The sequence below is a fragment of the Daphnia magna genome, linkage group LG2, assembly GCF_020631705.1.
Source record: "Daphnia magna isolate NIES linkage group LG2, ASM2063170v1.1, whole genome shotgun sequence".
In the NCBI taxonomy this organism is placed as follows: Eukaryota; Metazoa; Arthropoda; class Branchiopoda; order Diplostraca; family Daphniidae; genus Daphnia; species Daphnia magna.
Genome location: NC_059183.1, coordinates 17,840,236 through 17,861,721, shown reverse-complemented (window position 1 = coordinate 17,861,721; position 21,486 = coordinate 17,840,236). Strand labels below are relative to the sequence as shown.

At 43.3% G+C, this 21,486-nt stretch overlaps 1 protein-coding gene across 1 annotated transcript; it reads left to right on the top strand.

Moving 5' to 3' along the window:
• Positions 1-5,201: 5,201 nt before the first annotated feature.
• LOC123469938 (forkhead box protein I1-ema-like) lies at positions 5,202-6,243 on the top strand. Its single transcript, XM_045169294.1, has 3 exons — positions 5,202-5,337; positions 5,400-5,614; positions 5,680-6,243. The coding sequence occupies exons 1-3, from the start codon at positions 5,202-5,204 to the stop codon at positions 6,241-6,243; spliced, it is 915 nt and encodes a 304-aa protein (XP_045025229.1).
• Positions 6,244-21,486: the final 15,243 nt, after the last annotated feature.

The following is a 21,486-nucleotide window of genomic DNA, read 5'->3' as shown; positions in this document are numbered from 1 at the left end:
AATGGACGTACCAATTACAAGCCAATTTACGAAGCCAACAACTTGATAGATCGTCATAAAAATAATACGTGTCATCGAAAGACGTGAACCTTAAAAAGCAGAACAGAATAGAACAGACAAGGCAGCGGGTTATAAGACACTAAACTGTCTGTCAAGAGAATTCAAAGCTTGCTGGTTCCCCTTATTATGTATACAGGGCTGTTCTGATGTTAGTGTATTGCATGTGCTAATGGAAGGGCGGAAGCCCAATTTTGTCGACTCGAGACTCATTATGTTCATGATGGGTTGACTTTAGTCGCCTCCTGTCTGTACAAGTTGTTTCAACAAGCATATGATGAGTCGCTCCTTTTAGTTTACACAAATTGATGTGTTTTCTTTTCTACTGCTGGCTTGGATAACTAATGATTCGTTTTTTAAAGTCAGCCTCTCCTCAGTTTCTGGGCGGCATGCTTAGCTACGGATTGGCTATATGTACAGAGCATAATAGTTTTTTCATGACACTTTGTTCTGGTGCCAAACCATGGTATGAACCTCTTTCTTGTTTCTGGGTTTGACACCCAGCTTTCAACCCCTCATTTCAACCTCTCGGCCAGTGGAAGTGTCATGTCAAACAGCCATTGCGTTATGTTCTTACATATACACAACACTCTTTTTCTTTTTTTTTTTTAACCGTACGCATCGGTGAGATGCTTTATCTTATTTGGCATATTACAGTAAAGCTTCCTCCGTTCCGGGCTCCTGAAACACAGTCACTCACCATTGCATTTCATCATCTCGTCTCTTTTTCTATCTTGCCATCAGCCCTCTCTTTTTCTCTCCGGCACTCTCTTGCTTTTGCTCTCCTTTTGTGTAAACAACATGGCTGGGACATGATGTTCACCACTGGCTCGTGGAGCCGGCTCCAGCCTTCAAGCCCAGTGTGATGGGTCAACAAACAACCCCTAACCCTCTATAAATGGGGAGAGTTACGGAAGAAAGTGAAACGAAAAATTTCAAAATTTAAAAAGAAAAAAAAGAGGAAGAATGTGACAGTGAGGAAGCAATGAGCTATGCTTTCCGAACAAATACTTTCGAATCGATGCGCCTAGCCGGCATCCAATTCATTCGAATCGTTTGCAGTAAGAATTCTCGTTTCCTGACGACTTGTCTATAGGACACCCATCATCCACAAGACTCTGTCGCAACACCTTATAATTAACATATGCGCCATTATCGGGTCCTAACGTCGATGCATCCTCCCGTGTTGGTGTCTCAATCCCAGCCCGCCTCCGTGCAAAAACAGATAACGGCCCAGCCCCGTCACATAGCCTAGTGGAACACTCAGTATTTCTTTTTCCTTTCTTTTTGCGAACTCTTTTATACGAAGCTAGGACTATTGCATGTGTTACGGTATATGAACGTCCGCTGTTAGCATCGGTGCAAAAACAAAAACACATGCGGCTATATAAAGGTGGGCTAGATATAGAGAATGAAGGCACCACGCGAAAGTATGCTATTTTCCAAATCCACTGGATAATCTAATACTCGGATGCAAAAAACGGTGAGCCGATCATTCAACCCATTTCATTTTGAATGAAGTCTGTACTTCGCTTCCTCATTCAGCCGACTCATGCCTTGGAAAATGCTTACTTGACTTGAAACCAAGTTAAGATTTCAAATTGCACCACAAATGGCGTATGAACATCTAAAGCCGGTGCAGGCTGAGCGTTGCCCGTCATTAGTCTATCTATCACCCACCAGCAGCAGCAACCATCAAGTGGATCCGATGGTTCATTCAGGTGTTAGTTTCCCAACACGAAAAGGTCTGCCTGTCATTTCATTCTTCATCTGATTCTAAATGTATTCAAACGACGTGCACGAAAACCAAAATTTGAGCAACGTAGTAGTCTCGTAAATTACGTTATAATTGGAAGTTGGAGGTGTTTGGATCGAAGACGTACCTTGACGCAACAAAGCAAACGTCCCCGATTAAGTTCCCGATCGTACATCATCAAACTGTACGTAGAAAACCGCGTAGAGTTAAATTCCTCGTTTTCTTGTACTTTTTGTTTTTTACATTGAATGTTTAAAAAGGAAGATGGCTAGCCAACAACGTCGGATCGTGATGTGTGTTGCTGCTGCCGCGATATGTAACGAACTGAACGATGGAAAAAGTCCAGATTGCACGCGGACAGCAAGCAGGCGGCCATGAAGAGGGTGGGTTATAACTTATAAGAGTCACAGGAAAGAAAAAGAGTGAGCCAAGAAAAAAAAAAGAAATAAAGAAAAAGAAACTTTTGAAAAAAAGTGAAAGAGGATGAGGTCTCTAAGCTCCATCATAGGGTTAAAGCTACACTAACGATTGGCTATACCCTCCTATACGACTGTTGGTACTGCGCTGATACACTCGACACTATCAGGTGATGAAGCTGCGGCCGACACACATAGCCAGCATCGTCCTCCCACGGATACTGCCGTTGCTGGACGGCAGATCGTTTTTATTTTCTCGTCGTTTTCCTTTTTGTTTTTTTCCTTTTTTCTCCAGCTTTCCAGACTCCCTGAAAAAGGATGAACTGTAAAGAACCATTATATGGCCCCCACTCTCTGCGTCTGTGCTGTTTCGTCTCTCTCTTTCTTTTCTCGCTGTCTTTTTCGGACGCAACAGCTCGGTCGAGGTTGTCGTGTAAACAGGACGAGCCATGCCACCATGCGGAGAGCCGACCGATGTGCAGGAATGAGAGAGAGAGAGAGAGAAATGGGACGGATGCTTCTGCTGCTTGCCTTAGCACGCGACAGACACGCCGGAACGAATGAACGGCGTGCCATCCAGTTTTAGTCCTGGTGGTGGTGAGCGTCTTCGAGCGACTGCTAAATCCAGAAAGAAAAGGAAGCAAGCCTAAGGACGCGTAAACTTAAGGGACAATGAGGGACAGCGAGCTGATGATGACAGCTTTTTGAAGAGGCAGGAGGGAATACAGCAGCCATCAAAAGAAGAAGAAGGTGGAAGGGGCGCGGGGGTTATGGCAAAAAGAAGAAGAAGAGGATCGACAAGTTAAAAAGACGCCAAAGAGAGAAGATGCCACTGTCCAATGTCCTGTCATCACTCCTGTAGTCTTGTGCCTGTATGCCGCCGCCTTGGCAGCAACACGCCGCTTGAGCGCTGTTTTTCTTCCGCAGCTCGCATTCATGCTGTGGCCGAACCGATCTGATAGATCAACAGCCCATGTGCAATAGCGCATCTCCTATCCTATTATTACTTCCCCTCGTGACTTTGTCGCACTCCTTTTATGTCCATTCGCAACAATAATAGCATCAGCAACATTGGCAATCAGTGCTGATATTGGCTCGAAATGCGTTCGATTAATTGTTATAAGAAATGATTGGGTTTTTATCACGTTTTGTCTCATCAAATCCCATTTGTGAGCTCGTTGTAAATGACTAGCGTTTTTTGCGGTCGTGCCACAATTTATTTTCACTTTCGTGTACGTGTACCAGATAAGCCAAGAATAAAAACGGGGTTGAGACAGCAGATGGGACTAGTCTCCTTGCTCTTGAATCAAGACAACTGCCGACGAGATGGAAAGATAAAGCCCAACAGATATGTGCCCGATCCGTCGATGATGAAGAGTCGGGCAACCGAAATATATATTTAAACAAAAAAAAAGAAATAGAAAAAGAGAGAAAGAGGAAAGAAAAGTGAGATGATGGGGTAGAGTACAGAAAACGATAAAGAAGGAACGTAATACCCACACAGCGGTTATCAGTAGTTGTGCTGGCCCATATATGTATATCGGGAGAAAGGAGAACATCGCACAGGGCCGAGATCATCACGGAGACACGCACACATCAGCCAGACAAAAAAAAAAAGATTATTGCGCATGCCTCCGTCATTGATAAAAAAAAGGCCCCTCATGACGACAGTGTTTGCTTCGGCAGCCAAAGCGCCGCTTACAGCTTGATTAGGACACACATATATGGTGTTGGTTGTCTCGTCTGATTCCGTGACCGTCTCGACTCGACACCTATTCCTAATTCTTTCTCCTTTTATTTTTCATTGTTTTAATTTCACCCGATTTCTTTCATTTGCATTGAAGACCTTTTTTTCACGTTTGGACGCCGCCCTGTTGCGTAAACTGAACACGCCTCTTGGCCGACGATGCGCCGTGATGCCGCGCGCGCGTCGGGTTGGGCCGCAACATCTGACTGGCTGCGATGAAGTTGGATTTGTTCCGCTTCACGAGGGCCGATGGACGGGGTCATCTCGTCAAGTCGTGCCCGCCTCCTTTTCTACGAAAAAAAAGAGAACTCGCCGTCGTCCGTCGTTCTTGGGATGCGGATGGTTTCGCCATGGCAGGAGTTGGAAGTTCGACATGCTGGAACTGGCTGGAGCCGGCCAACATCAGAGGAGGAGGAGAGGAGGCAAGAAAATAGGAGAAGGAGGAGGATAGAAAAAAGGCAAAATCGGAGGAGAAGGGTGGGCATGGCGCCTCGCCGGTGTCCAGATCCACTATAGTCCTATATACTTTCCTTTTCATTTTGACTTTCAAGTTCTTGTCTCTCTCTCTTTTCTCTCTCACTCTCTATCGTCCGCGCGCTTTTCTGCTTGCTCTTTAAACTTTTACACATATATCGAGAGGCACTCTCCAAGTCTGTGCTGCTGTACATCGTCACGCTCAGGGAGTAGCGGACACACATTCAGTAGAGCCTCCTCGTTTTCATAAATTGCCCGTTTGCAAAATTTTTGTTTTTCTCTCTTTGCTGATGATTTAACTCAAATCAATCCGAAGTGACATTGTGACTGTAACAGATATCTCTTTCGAACATTTTGTGCATCGAGCCTATTTCCGAATTATTACCGGCAAACAAACGAAAAAAAAAAACACATAGCTATGATGAAGTTAGAACACGTCGAAGCATCGTCGTCGGCTTGTTTGCCGCCTCACCACCATCACCACCCGCTGATGATCATGGAACACCCTGAGTCCGACTAGCGCCTCATCGTCGGCGGCGGCATCGGGATTGATGCAGCAGCATCATTCAAACATGATTAGTGGTCACCATCATCATCATCTTCTTCATCACCAACAACAACTACACCAGCAACAACAGCAACAACCGTCGGTTGAAAGTTCGTTAGCCGATAGCAGCGAGGACAAAATGACGACGGCAAGCGCCGCTCCGATATCGACCTCCAGCGGGGCGGGTACAGGGATCGAGTAGCAATGCGAGCACAGGTAACGGTACGAACAGCAACGGTTCAAGCAGTAGCAAAGAAATCGTCATCTTCATCGTCCGGAAACGGAAATGCGGCCGGTGGAGGAGCGGCGTCTTCATCGTCGACGACGGCGGCGTCGGGAAGTGAGAACGGCAAGAGAAGCCGCCCTACTCTTACATCGCTTTAATCGTCACTGGCCATCCAGAGTTCGGCTGGCAAACGCTTGACATTGAGCGAGATTACCAATTCCTGCAACAGCGTTTCCCTTTCTTCCGCGGATCGTACCAGGGCTGGAAGAATTCGGTGCGTCACAATCTCTCGCTCAACGAGTGTTTCATCAAGTTGCCAAAGGGCTTGGGCCGGCCGGGCAAAGGTCACTACTGGACCATCGATCCTGCCTCTGAGTTCATGTTTGAAGAGGTAGCTTCAGACGAAGGCCGAGGGTTTCCGGCGCAAATGCCAAGCCCCGCAAACCGTATCACCAGTTTCTTCAGAATGGAATCAATCCGGCATCGGTGACGGCAGCAGCCGCAGCTTCAGCCGCTCATCTCGCGCTGGCCAATTCTGGTGCGCCACTTATGATCTTCAACAGCAACAATCGCTCTTGTCCCAGCAACAGCAGTCTCAGCAACAACAACATCAGCAATCCAGTTGTTCATCGGGACTCGGCCAACTCAGTCAACATCAGCCGGACTACAGTAGTTTGCATCAGGTTGTTCGTACAATGGTTCCTCAGCTTCGTCCATTTGTGCAACAACATTACCTTGCAAGCGTACAGCAGCTCAGGTAGCGGAGGTTACCTGACCAGCTGCAATAATGGCGCAAAGATTACTACGGCACCAATAGCGGCGGTGGGGTGGTTGGTCACGTCGACGTCGTCGGTTATTGGCCAGAGCAATCTCAGTCCAACGACGTCTTCGCCGGCGTGCGATTGGACTACAAACGCCGCAGCAGCAGCAGCAGCAGCGGCTGCGGCGGCTGCTGCGGCGGCCTGCTCTACGCCTCGACGTCCAACAGCACCGCGATGCATTACCATCATCACGGTATGACGAGCCTATCGTCGGATTGCGCAAGCAGTTCAGGAGGTATAGCCCATCAGCAGGCCTACACGACGAGTAAGACCCCGCACAACATGAGTCCGGCGTCGTCGGCGTCGTCCATTCACTTACATCATCATCAAGCAACATCATCAGGACAATGGCCTGGTAGGGAGTGCCGACGGTAGTTACTACGGCAATTGCAGGCCATGGAAGCGGTAGTCGATATCCCCCTCTCATCGGGTAATAAATCACTGAATTGCACTCAAAAGTGATGATTCTTTCATTGGTCGGTTGGTATTTTTCTCAATTTGATTGGCGTTAGATCCGTGGACGGTGAGCTACAACGCCTATTATCGAACCGAGAAGCAGGTGGAGCGACTAGTAACTACGTCCTTTAGTTCTTTTCGTATAAAGTTGTCTTCAATCAACGTTAATTATTCACTACGTCCGTAAAATATTTTGCATACTCATCCGCTCTTCGAGTCGTCATGCAGATGCATCCTCCAGCATAAACAGGTAAGGAGGCATTTAGATTTTCTATATAGTTCTATACATGATCTGTGCTGCTTATCCATTGCAATCATTCTTCTGTCTCGATTTTAATGTAAGCTTTCTCAACGAAAGCGTTTCCAGTTACTGGCCAAATCTCTATTGCTATACGTATAATCTATACATATACAAACAAACGAGCTACCACAAATTGTTCTGTGATGATTCCGTTAAGAATGGCGACCTAAAAACTTCCTGTCGGCATTGTCTGTCGCGATTTTTATTGAAGGAAAAAGGCTCTGGTTAGTTTTAGGATAGCTAGTCACCCTATTCATACATCTGTGGGCAAAATAAGCGGCGAATGAGGGAAGCATCGGTCCATTTCTTTCTTAACGCTTAGTTGCCGACTTATCGAGGATCCCCCCTTTCTTTTTAAGAACAAAGTGTGAGACTGAGTATCACCGAGATATGAAGATGATGAGGTTTACTTCAGAGCCTAAATGCCGATAGCCGTCCTCACTTCAATTAGTGTGACAGTAGCGGAGTTGACCCGACCGATGAGCGAAGGCTATAAGTTGCTATTTACGCCATGTATACGTAGACCAATAATATGCGGGCGTAACATTCGTAGGAACTCGTAGTCGCCCCTTGTTGCGTGGCTCTGTGTGTTAGTCAACATGATATAGCTAGGGCGAGATATATATGCCTATATAATACATGGCAACTGCTAAAAAGTTGAAAATTTTTACACAACTCACTGTTGCTGCGGTTTCAATTTCGTCTGCGGCTATGTAGCGATACAGCCTTACATGGGATTTCACTCTACAACTAGTATAGGGCCAATAGCTATAAGATATCAGCTGTATCCTTTGACGACCCTAGCGACCCATGCGACCCGTTTCGATTCAGCAAGTAGCGCAAGTGACGTGAGAATAGCGCAGTCAAAGTCAATGTGCAATGGTCGATGACTTATATCTTTCTTCTTTCTTTCCCCTTTCCCCGAGCTCCCATGTATATTCGACTTGCCTCGTATTCTTCGCTGCTCCACGTCTTTATTTTCGTAACTGAGTACGTGATGCATAAATGTTACGTTACAGACATAAGACTAGGCCTATGGGTGGCTGATATTTTGCTCTGTATTGCTACTGCTTTTGCGCTCAGCCACTCACTTGGGGTTTGGTTGCAATCCGGTCGAGTTGCGGTTCCATCAGGTTGACAAAGAGCAGTACGCGTGACCCTGTCGACCGCAAATGTTTCAACACGTCATCTCTCTGTGCCATATAGTCTTACGTTCTGTCCCTTTCTATTAGTCCTCGTGTATGGTGCGTTCTCCCTCCTAAAAGGCGCAAAGTGCTGATGCCTCTATAGATGCCAGTTGATATAGTATATAGACGTATAGTCCTCTGTTATATCGGAACAGCAGCCACTTAAACCCCGGCGACCGCATAGCCAGCAAGACCATTCCCATATTCCTTTACCACTGATACTGATGCGACTGATGAATATCCGAAATCTGATGGGTTTCCTATTTTCCTGTTTTCCTAAAATTTTTGTCTTTCAACTTGTGTCAAGAGAACACGGGAGGAATCACATAGAAATAGTTTGGCATGATAAAGCAGAATGATTTATTGATATAGCGTAGAAATACAACAGATGACATATTTTTTCTTCTTTTTCCTTCCTCAATTGTTGTACAGGTGCAGATTTCACGACGAGAACATCAACACAGGCCTTCATCTTTCTAGGCCTTTGAACGTTGACAACCGCTTCCAACTGTATATAAAGGTCTCCAATATAGTACACGGCCATGAATTCTACCAGTATCGACATATTATCTGGTCACCAAGTGACGAACCCTTTTCTGCATGACGGCACATCACAGTTATTGACATGAAATTATTATTTATGCTACGCCGCTTCTGTGCCACTTAACATCGAAATTGATGCACCCTGACCTTGTTCTCGCCAATATCACGCAGGCGCCTTATGATGATGATGGGTATTGCGCTAGTCCGTATATATATCAGATGACTCATTACCAGATGGCTCAAATATCCATTGAATCAATACTCATCATTGTAATAATGTTGTAATAAATTTAACTCAGTGGTCAAAGACATTTAAGTGTAACCAATTCAAATGTGCCTAAAAAGGTCATAACTGTCAGACGAGAAGATTGCAGGTAAATTGTGTCACATTATACGGCATTAGAAAACCTTTTCTTCATGGATGTTCTACGTGTACATACGCCTCAATGTTCATTTCGACTTTCGTGGTGTACTTCTTTGTTTTGTTTTTTTCCTTGAACATTTGAATCTTTTTTGATAGCCTATAGCCTATGCTCCGTATGAATTTGTTTGCCGCAATACAACAGCCATAAGCCTTATAAATTCCTTCAACAACAAAAAAGAAAACAATTAGAGCATCTGACTCGTGCGTCGCTATTCTGACTTGAATCTCCATGAAAATGATGAATATTCCAACTGCAATTACCTACCGTTTGATCACTTCATCAAGCCGTTTCATTTCTTCAACCATTTCAAAATTTCGCTATATAGGCATTCCCATTTCCACTTCTAAATAAATCCGAAACTTGCGTAATAGAATTATAAGTTACTGGACCGTTCTAGGCCTGAATTTATTCAACAAGTTTTATATCCTAAAGGATAAACGGCCTGTGAGTTCCCCTTTACGATGTCGCGCTAGTAGCCTTCAACTTCTCAACATCCTCGACGGCTGACACTACTCAGGCCATCCTTGCCATCTTCACCTCGCCCGTTTTGACGACTTTTCTACAAAAAAAAGGAAAAATTGTTTCAGAAGAAATCGTCGGCCATGTGGAACAAAAAAGATTTGTCCTTTTCTGTTTCAGAAAAAAGGAAAAGATGAAAATCTTGAAATCGAATCTGTTCTCAAACCATCCCCTTTAAGAAGTTAAAAATCAACAAACGAACTAAAAATAAAAAGAACGGAAATAGCTGTGATGTACAGTTAGCCCATCTTATTAGGATATCGCATACATTCATTTTGATTTCGGTACCTAATATCAACGGGTCGAGTGAAACTAGACTGATTTTATCAGTTACACATGGAGAGAGTCGTAGAAGCTTGCAGGAGTGATTCCCATATTTATGTTACCGGTGTTTGACTGGAAAATTCAAACCATGATAAACAAACGCTGTGTTTTACACCAACGGTGTGCTGTCACAATTTATTAAGCATTTCGATGAGAAACTAACTAGACAGATAGCATAATTAAAACAGTTAGAGAACATATAAACATTCGTGAGGTTAAAACTGATTTTCTCCATCCATTATTTTGGCTTGAATTGCCGCTGTTCTCTGAAAATCGATCATTATGAATACTCTGAAGCCGTTGCTGTAAGACGGAGTAACATTGAAGCCTAGCACGTCGATGTCAAATGGGCGCCCTTGGAGTCGACGAGGTCCCAAGACGGTCGCCGCCATCGTCGCCTCAGGTGGGGGCTATTATTATACTGTTTAGCCGTCTAAGCAACCCGCTTATTCAACACCTATTGAGCCATCAATTTAACACCGCAACATGTAAGAGGAAAGAAACAGCGAGATTTTTTAGTACATTGTCGGGATCACAAAAACGATGCCCCAACTGTTGCATCACTGGTTCTTTTCCGCGCTATTCCGGCCAGCCATTTGGGCAAATTAAATTTAAACCGAAAAATGCCAATATGGAGCGACTCCACTTGCAATGGTTTTCTAACAATTCAGCCGACAATAGTTCCCTTAAATAGTCCAATAATTTTTTAAAAATGCAAATGCCTCAATACATTCTTTTGTGGGGGTACTGCGACGTGGTTACCACTCTCATATTCACTCGCAAATCAAGCTTCGTTTATTGGTCGAATTGTATTAGGGCGATGGGTAGGCCTGAATGGCTTAACACTTGAATTTTGCTATCTTTATCCAAGACCATATTTACTTGCGAAAGCGGATGATGAAAGATGGTGGTGCAATGTGTGGGCACCACCCATCAAGCTACATCATCGGCAGGCTTCCAGCAGATGGACAACGCATGGGCGCATAGGTGCCGCTGGATGCTGCTTTGTCCGCGCCTCGCCCTATCGCGCGCCGCCTCCCAGTTTTCCGCGTAATTGTGGATCCCGATGCGCCCGTCCCTTTTTCTTCTCACCTTTTCCCCCCCTTTTCTTGTCCTGTTGTTGGTTATCTTGTCCGTCTTCTTCTTCAACTAGTTTGCATGCTGCTGTTTTTAGAGCCCCCTCAATATAATTATGCTGACAACCATCGCTGTTCTCAGCGCTCTCTCTTTCTCTCCGTTCAACTATATCCCTCCACCCAATCCGCTCCTGTTTAGTGCAGTCCGCATCCGACGTCTATCTAATAGGCTATAGAAAAACGGCTGTGTGTGAGGACCTTTTCCTCATTGTTTTCGTTTTGTTTTGTTTTTTCTTTAAAAAAAAACAAAACAAAACAGTGGGAAAAAAGAGGGGAAAAGGAGCGGGCGCCTCGAATGAGTCGTCCAATATAGACTGGTCTGGCTGAATGGATGGGCTCAAATTTTTATTTCTTTGACTTGACGAAGCAGAAAGAAAACACGGCCATTTGGGGATGATTTGAAGCCCACTATACGGTTTCGAGAATATAATAAGACGAATAGGCCAAGTAGCCAAAGCAAAGGCTGCTGGATGGAACAAAGAGCTGCACAACGTCGTGGGGGGCTTCTATTAGGCGAACTCCCGGCAAAATGGGTATACGCGGTATGGCCGTTTGAGGCAGGGCAAAAGCAAGCATACAAACAATCGTCATAAACAGACTTGTTGACTGGCAATAGAAAAGATATAGATAGAATCCCGAAGGGAATGCGGCCTAGCTTGTATAGTAACAGAAACACAAAATGGAGCCATTCATATATGTATTGATTGGTTATACAGGATACGTACACTACAAATGAAACGTATTGGGCAAACATGGAAAAGACTGTTGCGCTCTTGTTCTTATTTTTGTGTTTGCTTTCTTAAAAGAAAACCCAAGATACTGCGTGGGTGGAGACAAAAGCAAAAGAAATAAAAAAAAGGACTGACGTATCACGTCGGGTGTTGCCAGCTGGGCTGGGCTTACGGACGTAAAACAAAGAAAGAGCATTCGTTCGATGAAGACATTAAACTCATACGTATATTTTGATAATTGACATTTGCGACACTTGGAATTCAGCGGAAGTGTTACATTGCTGGGAAGGATTAGATATAGGTGAGCGACTCTGCTATATGTGCGGAATGATGGAAGCAGGCGGGAATGCGGCGGAGGTTTAATGAACGATCAGACCACCGTAGCCATAGTATACATAGCTTATACAACTTGAGGCTACCGTATGTAAACAAGACAGCCGAGGGATAGTAAACACGTAGTAAACATAAAGCCATCAGACACGCGAGAGCTGAACGCTGGCACGCGCGTGCATATGTGTCACGTCATTAACATGTCGTTACCATCAGTGTTTTCTAATTTAAAACGATTCTAAATTAAGGAATTATTTCTTTTGTCTTTCATAAAGGCTGTCTAGTAGCATATAAACATGCGCTACGAATTGCAGTCGGTTGCTCTTCGAAGACCAAAGTTTACCTTGACGACAATCTAGTGGAATTCGCACCCTATTTTGACGCGTACAGGTCAACTTCAATACGATAATAAATGATAAAGTATATAAAGGGTCAATCACGAACTGAATCTGTCGTGCGTGATTGACAGGCGTCGGGGAGTACGACGTCATCAGCATGACGGGTGGGCCAAAGCATATATGGGAATTTTCAGATTTTCAACCAAGAAATTGCCATCTAGCGGCCACAAAATACACTTCAAAAAATCACCCGCGAAAATCAATTGGACGTTCAAAGACAGAAAATGAAACGTCCCTTGTGCCTGTTTCGTCATTCCCGGTAATTCATAATTACATCACCGGCTTATGTTAGATTCTAACAGAGGATAGCATATGTTTCTATATATATACTGTTCATGGATTAAAGTGTTTTTTTTATTTTTTGTACATATTAGAACAACGGTGTTATCTGATGGTTGCATCGTTGTTGATTTAAACTGCCATTTTCGGGATCAAACGGGGACGTAAAAAGACTACTGCATTGCTCCTAGATGGCTGCTACAGTGCCCAGTGTTGTGCGTGAAATCAGCGTGAAGATTTATGGTTTCTTTTTCGGCATGACGATGTAATAGATTTAGAGATCGTGAAGTAAACTAGTACCGTACTGTATGCAATAAGAAAACGATTATTACCCCAAAATGTACATCCCCAGACAAAGTGCTGACGATTTTCGAGGTATCCGTTTGAAGTCTTGCGAATAACGCCCTCATAAATTTTACAGTTTTACATGTTTTTAGTTTGTTTATTTTTCAAACAAAAAATGCCTAAATACCCTCTTAAAAATATGGCCCCTCTTTCAAAAATCTGTGTTTACGCATGTATATTTGGCTTAGGCTGTGCACTATAATATTTTGAAACGAGAAGAAAAATATTCACTTCAGAGTTTCAAACAGCTCATACTTTTACCCTGTTTGTATACTCTTAAGTGTAACAGAGTACATTATAAACACGCTCTTTATTGCATTGGAAGAAGATTTTGGAACGTTTTAGTGCCGTACCACACTAGATTTTTATCATGTGTGTTGGTTCTACTCCTTTTTAAAACATATTTTTACAAGACTGAAAAGCGTCTAAATGCCTTGTATTCTTCTTTTGCACTGAAAAAGGAAAACATTGGGTCCTATAACACTGGATCTCCAAGCAACAAAAAACAAAAGGGGGAGCTTTTAGTATCACCCGAGACAAATGAGCTGCAAAATCATTTGTAAATGATGCGTGCGCTCCTGTCAAGACGGCGTAGAATTTCCGGTCGGGGGCCTGTCGTCCGTCCATCTCCCCCAACAATGGTGCACCATCTTCCACGAAATTTCAGCATGTGAAATATAGGCCTGCAACAGCATGGCCATGTATAGACCCATCATGTATTGTACGTATAGAGAGGAATGTTTGCGAGTAAGTCATCGCGACTCATTGAGGGTCACCCCCACACGACAGTCAGACGAAAAGGGAGAGAAAAGTGAGAAATAGAGACGAAAGTGGACGCCATCATCAAAAAGAGACGAGCGAAGACAACCAAGTTGACGAGTGTCGTCCGTGTCGGAGGTGGATGCTGTGCCACGGAAGCCTGAACGCCCCGGTTTCCCTTTTTATTTTATTTTCACAAAAAACGATAAGAATATTTCCTATAGTAGTACACTGTGTGTGTGTGTGTATTTCGAAATGGCTGAGTAATTCAACACCACCTACCGCTCATCCACGCACGGAGACCCACACACGCGGAACGGGTTCGCCTCCACCCGGCGCTAGATTCCCCATCAGTAAAGGGCTCATCAGGAAAGAGCGCAAGACGTTCGAACTCGCTTCAGTCCCATTTCTGCTCACAGCTTTCATTGACAGCCGGGGGTATGTAGCTTTCGGCTCGCATCTCGAGAGTAGCTTATTATAGTTCATTCATTTAAAATATCCAGCCGTAACATGCTAATATACATTCTCACATCCGTTCAAACCGTGCTGTTTTGTGTTCTTTGAGTCCCACGATGCGTCCAATATAGATTTTCAATATAGATTAGACGGCCAACGTAGGTGTCCTTCTACATTTTGACATTGCTATATGCAGAATTGACCCATTTTCCCATATGGTTGTCAACATCACGGTCCAAAGAGACACCGTAGCTTCTAATGACGCTGATTTTTGTGTTAATGCGGTTCATACGAAAGATGAATAACTGAGGTACATACAAATTCCATCCGAGAGGGATGAGGTTTGCAATCAGGTAAGAGTGGGTGTAAACGGAGATCAAATTCCAGTTGGCAAATGAACAGTATAAGTCACCGCCAGTGTGAGTGGTTCATAAGACAAGTACAGACAAAATCAACAATTGTTTATACATCATTTCATTCATTTAGCATTACATCAAAGTCATTATTATATTGCCGCAGCAAGCGGACAATCATCCGGCTTGTTGGCGAGCGCCCACACCTGCGATCACCGTAGGTGTTGGGGGACTTTGTATAAGAAAAGTGTCACTAGCAATAACACTTGGGGAGGCCTCCTTCCTTCTTTTGCACACCTTATTCATTCACATAAAGATAGACAGGTAGGTGTATAGTAATTTCCCCATTTTGTACTCATCCTGAATCTTACAGCTTTCACACCTTTTGTATTCAGCCAACCCTCGTCATCCCCTCGTTTTCTTATAGGTTCACCATTCTCTTTCTCTCTCCTTCCCTTATCCTATATCCCAACCTCCAACCGCCAGTCCAGTCCTAATAGAATAAGCTAGAGAGTTCATCCGACCCGCAAGCCAAAGCATCGAGAGAAGAATAGGGGACATCAGCATGTACATACGCCTTTAGATTTGCCCCCCCCTGCCTTTGCCTGTCTCCACACAATCGGCCTCGTTGAACGGTATCTTATAGAGACAGTCGCTCACATACACAGCAGTAGGACAATTGGCACGGTACAATAGGTCGACAGTCAGATGAGCTGTCGAGGAATGCGTGTGGCTCATTTTGCTGTAGCCGCAACAGCACTGTGCTGCCAGCATAGGCTCTATAGGTGGATAATGGCACTCGCAGCATTCCGCACGTTCGGCCCTTTTCCTTTCCTCTTTTCTTTTGCTTGTATTAGGAACATGTCATAACTCTCATAACCTTTTCTTCTCTTCCTTTCTATAAATCTGTGGAAGGGAAAGACGAAGAATAACAAGGATAACAAAAAGGAAATCAAATTGGAATGCAACGATGAAAAAATTACGGAAAGGATAAAAAAAAAAAAAAGGAATAATAAAAACATTTTGAAAAGAACGAGAAAAAAAATGTCCTTCCTTCGTTTCCGGCTCTTGTGTTGCAACTGCAACTAGAAGTCCTTATAATATCGAGTATCCAAAAACTTGGAATTTAACAGGTATTGAGGACAGTAAAAAGCTTCCTAACAATATGGGCTATTTGCATAGCAGTCAGGGGTATAGTGTCATCCGTTCTAAATAGAATGGATGAACATGTTCAAGTACTGTTGACATAGACTTCACCTGTACCAGAAAGTATATCCATTTTCTTTTCTGGTATCTCGAAGGACGTCAGGAATGCAAACTATTTGTCGGTTGCGTGATTCCTAGGACAATTTTGAGTCACCATACAACAACGAGATTAATCTCAGACTCACTTAATCTCGTTAAGAATAAGTATTGATTATTTTCTATCCTATCATCTTGGGTGTTATCGGAATCTGCAGCTCAGTTGTCGTTGGTCAGCCGAGTGGTACTGATCGGCTTGCCAAACGTTCTTTTTCTGGTTTAAAGTATATGACATAAGAGAACGCAATTTCAATATGGGACACGTGCCGTACATTCTATTGAAAATAAACCCACCAGGAGAAACTGCCGTTGACGTGCAGAGCCATCATCATATTACAATGAGACTACACAATAGATTACTAATTCACAGGTGCTGGGGACTCCAGTCTAAGGCTGATGACGACGCATACATGTATCGACTCCGTGCGTGCTCGTTTTTTTTTAAGTTCGTGATGACGGCGGGAGTGTACGGCCCTCATGTTCTCCGTACACTGGTACTACGGTCTTGTGCATGATGCTACAATACAAGACAAGGTTACGTACTCGCCAATGATCAGGCAACACACACACTTGGCTGTTGTTGCAACAATACGAGCTGGGTGGTTCTTGCTGCTGGTTTCTGATTGTGTCATGACATTCCATGTGATAGGTGCGATTTTTTCTTTTGTTCTTTTTTTTTTTTCATTCCATCTTCTCATTCACAGCAGCAATTGATGGGCTTTAAAGTTTTTCATTCGAAAGACGCACCTCATGAAGCACGATATATCGATATGGTTCTCTGAATCGCGGTGCTCGTTTATAGCACCTCGTTCAGGAATGTGCTGCGTGTATAAATCCCTTTAACGACTAGCGGACAGTTTGTTGCACGATGCATGTGTTGTATTACCCAACGCGCACGCGTGTGTTGTATGGCACGTTCTTACTGATGTGAGACTGCGCAATGTTATGAACATGCTGCTGGTCATCATCCCCCATCAATGACTCCCAGTTCCCCTCCTCTTGTAAATGGTCTTTAATAATAGGATATAATTGTATTATTGCTTTTTGTGCATGCAACGTTTAGACAACCCATTCACGCAACATCGTTCAACTCTGCAGAAGTAAGTGGAAATATGAAATTATGACGGAGAGGAAGGATATGAATGTGTGGATCATTGCATTTTCGGAATTCCAACCAAGCTTATACTTCAACTTTTGCTTTCATTTTGGCTTATTGGTTTTATTTTTATTTTTGTAAAAATCCTCGTTTCTTTTCTATACAAATCTGTGTGTGTATACAATCCTTTTCGCAGCTAATGCTATTCGTGTTTTAATAGCCCCTCATTCTGACCCCTTGTTTGCAGGTATAATGCGAAACAATCCGACAGGTACAAGTATTTGATTTTTCGTACAAATAAGATGCCAATTGGTACACCCCCATTTGTATTGACTTTTCCTTTCTCACCTTAACCTTCAGGTATCCGTCAGAAAGATATCAACAGTTCAACACGTTTTCATTTCGTGGATCACAATCTGTGGGACGTGATAAAGAGCTCTTTTTTGCTGTCAAGAAATACCTACTTCCTTTCACGTCACTTAAATTAAGGTACTTGTATATTTTGAACAGCTGAAATATTAGGAAACAGAACTCCAGTTACGTCAATTGCTGTTTTTACAGACGTGTTCGATAAACCTCAGAAATTTCAACATGTTTCCATAGTTGCGCAGCGTAAATGCACCTTCGAATCCACCGCTACGAATCCATTTAATCCTGACCTATTATGTGAGCCTGTACGTGCTTGTGAACGATATCGCAATCCGTCACCCTTTCGTCAATAGCATTCCACAGGGAACATTGTCGTCCAGGTTCTTTGTGTGCTCCGTATTTATACTTATCGAGATATAATTTAACGTCTCGCTCCGAGGTATGGGCTTGATAGAGAAATTGAAATTGGATTAGTGGAACTATCCGGATTAAACAGTCTGTCCATCAACCACCACCTGCCAAGAGCACACTTTAACGTTCCAACAATAATAATAATGGCCTGTTATTGTTGCCCTCTTTGCTCCTGCTGATCGGTTCTTTCTCGATTCTTCGACTCAACCATGAAGAAGTCTTTCTTCTTGAGATGCTCTCTTTGATCGCTCTTTCAATGCTAAAGGAAAAAAAAAAAGAATCTTCGATATCTTTTGCTCTTTTGTGTTCACAGCAACCTAGGTATGTGATTGTCCGTGATTGAGAGATCAACAGCAGAAAAAAGGGTGGCCACATTGTATGGAGCAAACCCATAGTGAACGTGCTGAGAAAGACAGCAGAATAAAGAGAGAGGATGGAAAGAAAATGGGGAAAAGGTGTATACGAAATGACTATCTATTGAACAGTGTGTCGAATCCATTATGACGTTTGAAGGCTTGTTTGTGAACACACAAAAAAAAATTATAATAATACAGAACGATGACTACATGATGGCTTCATTTCTTGACAGCTGATTTCTTTCTTTATTCCGGAGGCCCTTTCGCATTTTTGTGTGGATTGACACGCAGAATAGGGTGCACAATCGAACCACTTATGGACGAAAGAATTCCGGGGAAAAGGTGTCGAACTATTGAAAAATATTTTGACGGGCATAGTCTACATACTTTGAATTACAGGAATTTTAAACACATTTTTTTATTTCCCAAATATTCAACGTGTCGAATTTGTTGATGAAATGTTTTAAACGAATAGAAGACAGGGAAATCAAGAAACGAAAAAGAAAATCAAACGAAATTTTGATAGAAAATTGAGAGTCATCAGGGCAGCACTAATGAGCTCCCACAGGGCAATGAACGAAACCCAAATGAACGCGGAGTTGCATATAAGCCTTTGCTACGCGACACATCACATAGCACGAAGATAAAAAATAAAATGATGATGATCTTGATGATGATGAAACATCTGCTCAAAATCATCTGCCAAACTATGTGTGCGGGTGCACGAATGTTGGCTGGCTCACTCGTCTAGCTGCTAGCGATCAGCACTGCTGCCGCTATACATCAGCTGCCAGCGGACAGAATCCAGTCGATGGGCAATGAGGAAGTCGAAGAGATACTCGGAATGAAAATGGAGAAAAGAAACTGAAACGATGGTGGTTGACGTCTCGCACGCGGAAAGAGAACCAAGTTAAAGATGGGAAAAGAAGAAATCAAGAAATGGAGTCGTTGGCATTAGCAGCCACACATTCAACAAAAAAAAAAGGAAGGAAGGAAAAGTTGAAAAGGAAAGGGAATGTCCAAGAAGAGAAAAAAAAAGGAACTGACTGCCGGGTCTGAGTGACTGACTCAGCTGCACCGCCACTTCATCATTCTATTGCAGAGTGGCGCAGTGAACGGCAGAGAAATCTGTGGGGACCTTTCATTCTATACATCTTGCGGTCTTTTCTGCGCAGACCAGCATCACACAAGACGTATGTATTTGTGTACATGTAAGAGGCCATCCATTTTTTTTTTTGCCATTCCAAACCATCAGCAAAATGCCTATAAGGGAAACAGCAACGAGGCATATCCGGCTACCGACATCAGCCCCGAAAGCCTCAAACACGGACCCTATACGTACTTCAGAACATCCGTTTCGTATTCGTACACAATCCCTCCCCCCATCGAGCCAATAACTTAAAATGGAAAGGGACCTTCTGTTGGCCACAACGTTCCATACCTTTCACGTTTAAGTTCATCACCATTTTTTTTTCGATTTCCGCAACGTCATTTCGAATTTAAAGGCGAGAAGATTTGTTTGAAATTTTTACATTAGAAAGAACGTATGGAAATTCGATAGATTTGGAAGATTAAGATGAAGCATTAAATACTGGACACGTAATCTCTTATAAAAAAAATTAAGCTTCTCCATAATAAAAATGATAGATAAGCGACCATGGGACTTTTCAATGTGGTGATGTATGGAGAAGTCGAAATAGTTCGTCATTCGCTCCTGTTTTTTCCCTTGTTTACCCTCATTCCTCTTCGTATATAAAAGAAATGGTGTTGAGCCAGTGATGAGTCGTGTGTGGTGAGATTGACGGAATCTGTCGATATGTACAGAGCTCCATAATTCAATAGATGGAACTGGCAATCGAAAACCCATGTCGACAGCTATGTATTTTTTTGGCTTCTATATTTACATACCAAATATAAAAATAATAAAAAAAAACGATGAAGGACGACATATAGGCCTGAAAGAAGGATAAACGTTTGGTGTGAGTCATACTCTAGAAGGGAAAACAAAATGGGTCCCATTTCTTTAACGTGCTAAGATTTTAGTAGTATATACAAATAAGCAGTCGATGCCTCAACTTCATCTGAACAGTTTTTTTCTCCTTACGTTCGACTTTGCTTTCCCCACGAAATACAACGTCGGATGCTGTGGCATCTGAACGAACGCGACGTATATAGGCGGACGTTCATGCTGTATAACAGCCGAAGACGACATTGAAACGATGGTATGCGCTTGATGGTTCTGCCGGCTGTGGCCACACTGCGTGTTCGTTCCTCAATGTATAGGAATCCCTACACTCAAGTTAACTGAGTGTGTGCGCGTTCACTCGTTTGTGCCTGGCTGTCTGTGTGGTCTTCGCGTTATTCTTTTTAGATTCATCCCCAAAAGTTTTTTTTTAACTACTTCACACCCGCCAATGAACTTAATTCTGGTACCGTAAACTGTTCGAGGTAAACAGGATAGATCTTTTGAATATGTAAATCTGTAAAACGCTATAATTTCAGCTCGAAGCATTTGCTTGGGCTTTATTCGCAGTAGGGCTTTTAAAGAGGTCGTTCGTCATCACCGTGCTGCATTTCATTTTTTTTTACTGTGCTATTATGCATTGTAAAGCAATGGCCATGTAGACTTGAAAAGGGAATAAAATTTTACTTCACTCGTTTCGTCATCTTCTTTTTGTATTCTGTCTCCTATTCTCCCATCACCGGTCGAATGACAATGCATTTACGAAAACTATCACAGAAATATATGGCGTTCGTGAAAATGCTCGAGGGCTTCAAGAGAGGTTGGATGTGTTGAACGTGAGCAGCACTATATGGTAACATTCACCGATGGGGGATGATACTGCTATAAAAGAGAAGAAGACAATACAGCACTGAATGGCCCGGCTAAATGAACTTGGAAATAACGCAGAAAAAAACCCCAAAATGATTTGATTGCAGTAGGGTATCCCTATCTATAAGATATGTGGTTGAACACAAAAGGTTGAAGCTGTGGGCTGTGGCAGATTGGCCGCCATCGATCAAAATCGGCGTGAACTCGCTGTCTCTTTCGAGTTTGCGTTATGCTCCGTTTCCTTTTTTAAATGGCGGTTTCGCCAGGGATTCATTGCTGACATCCATGCCCGGTCAACGTCATCTTATAGCAGTACCGCGGGACATGTTAAAATCATCAGCGCCTTTTGGCTACATGCGCACTATCTTTTACGTCGTCGTTTGCTCTTTGTCTCCTTTTCACGCGGCTGGAGGTGATGTGAATGCATGATGACTTTCCCATATGGAACACGAGGGAACGGCTATTGTTCAATTGAAAAGACTTTCTCGCAGCCACAGCTCATCTCTTTGAGCCTGTATAAGATGTGAAAACTG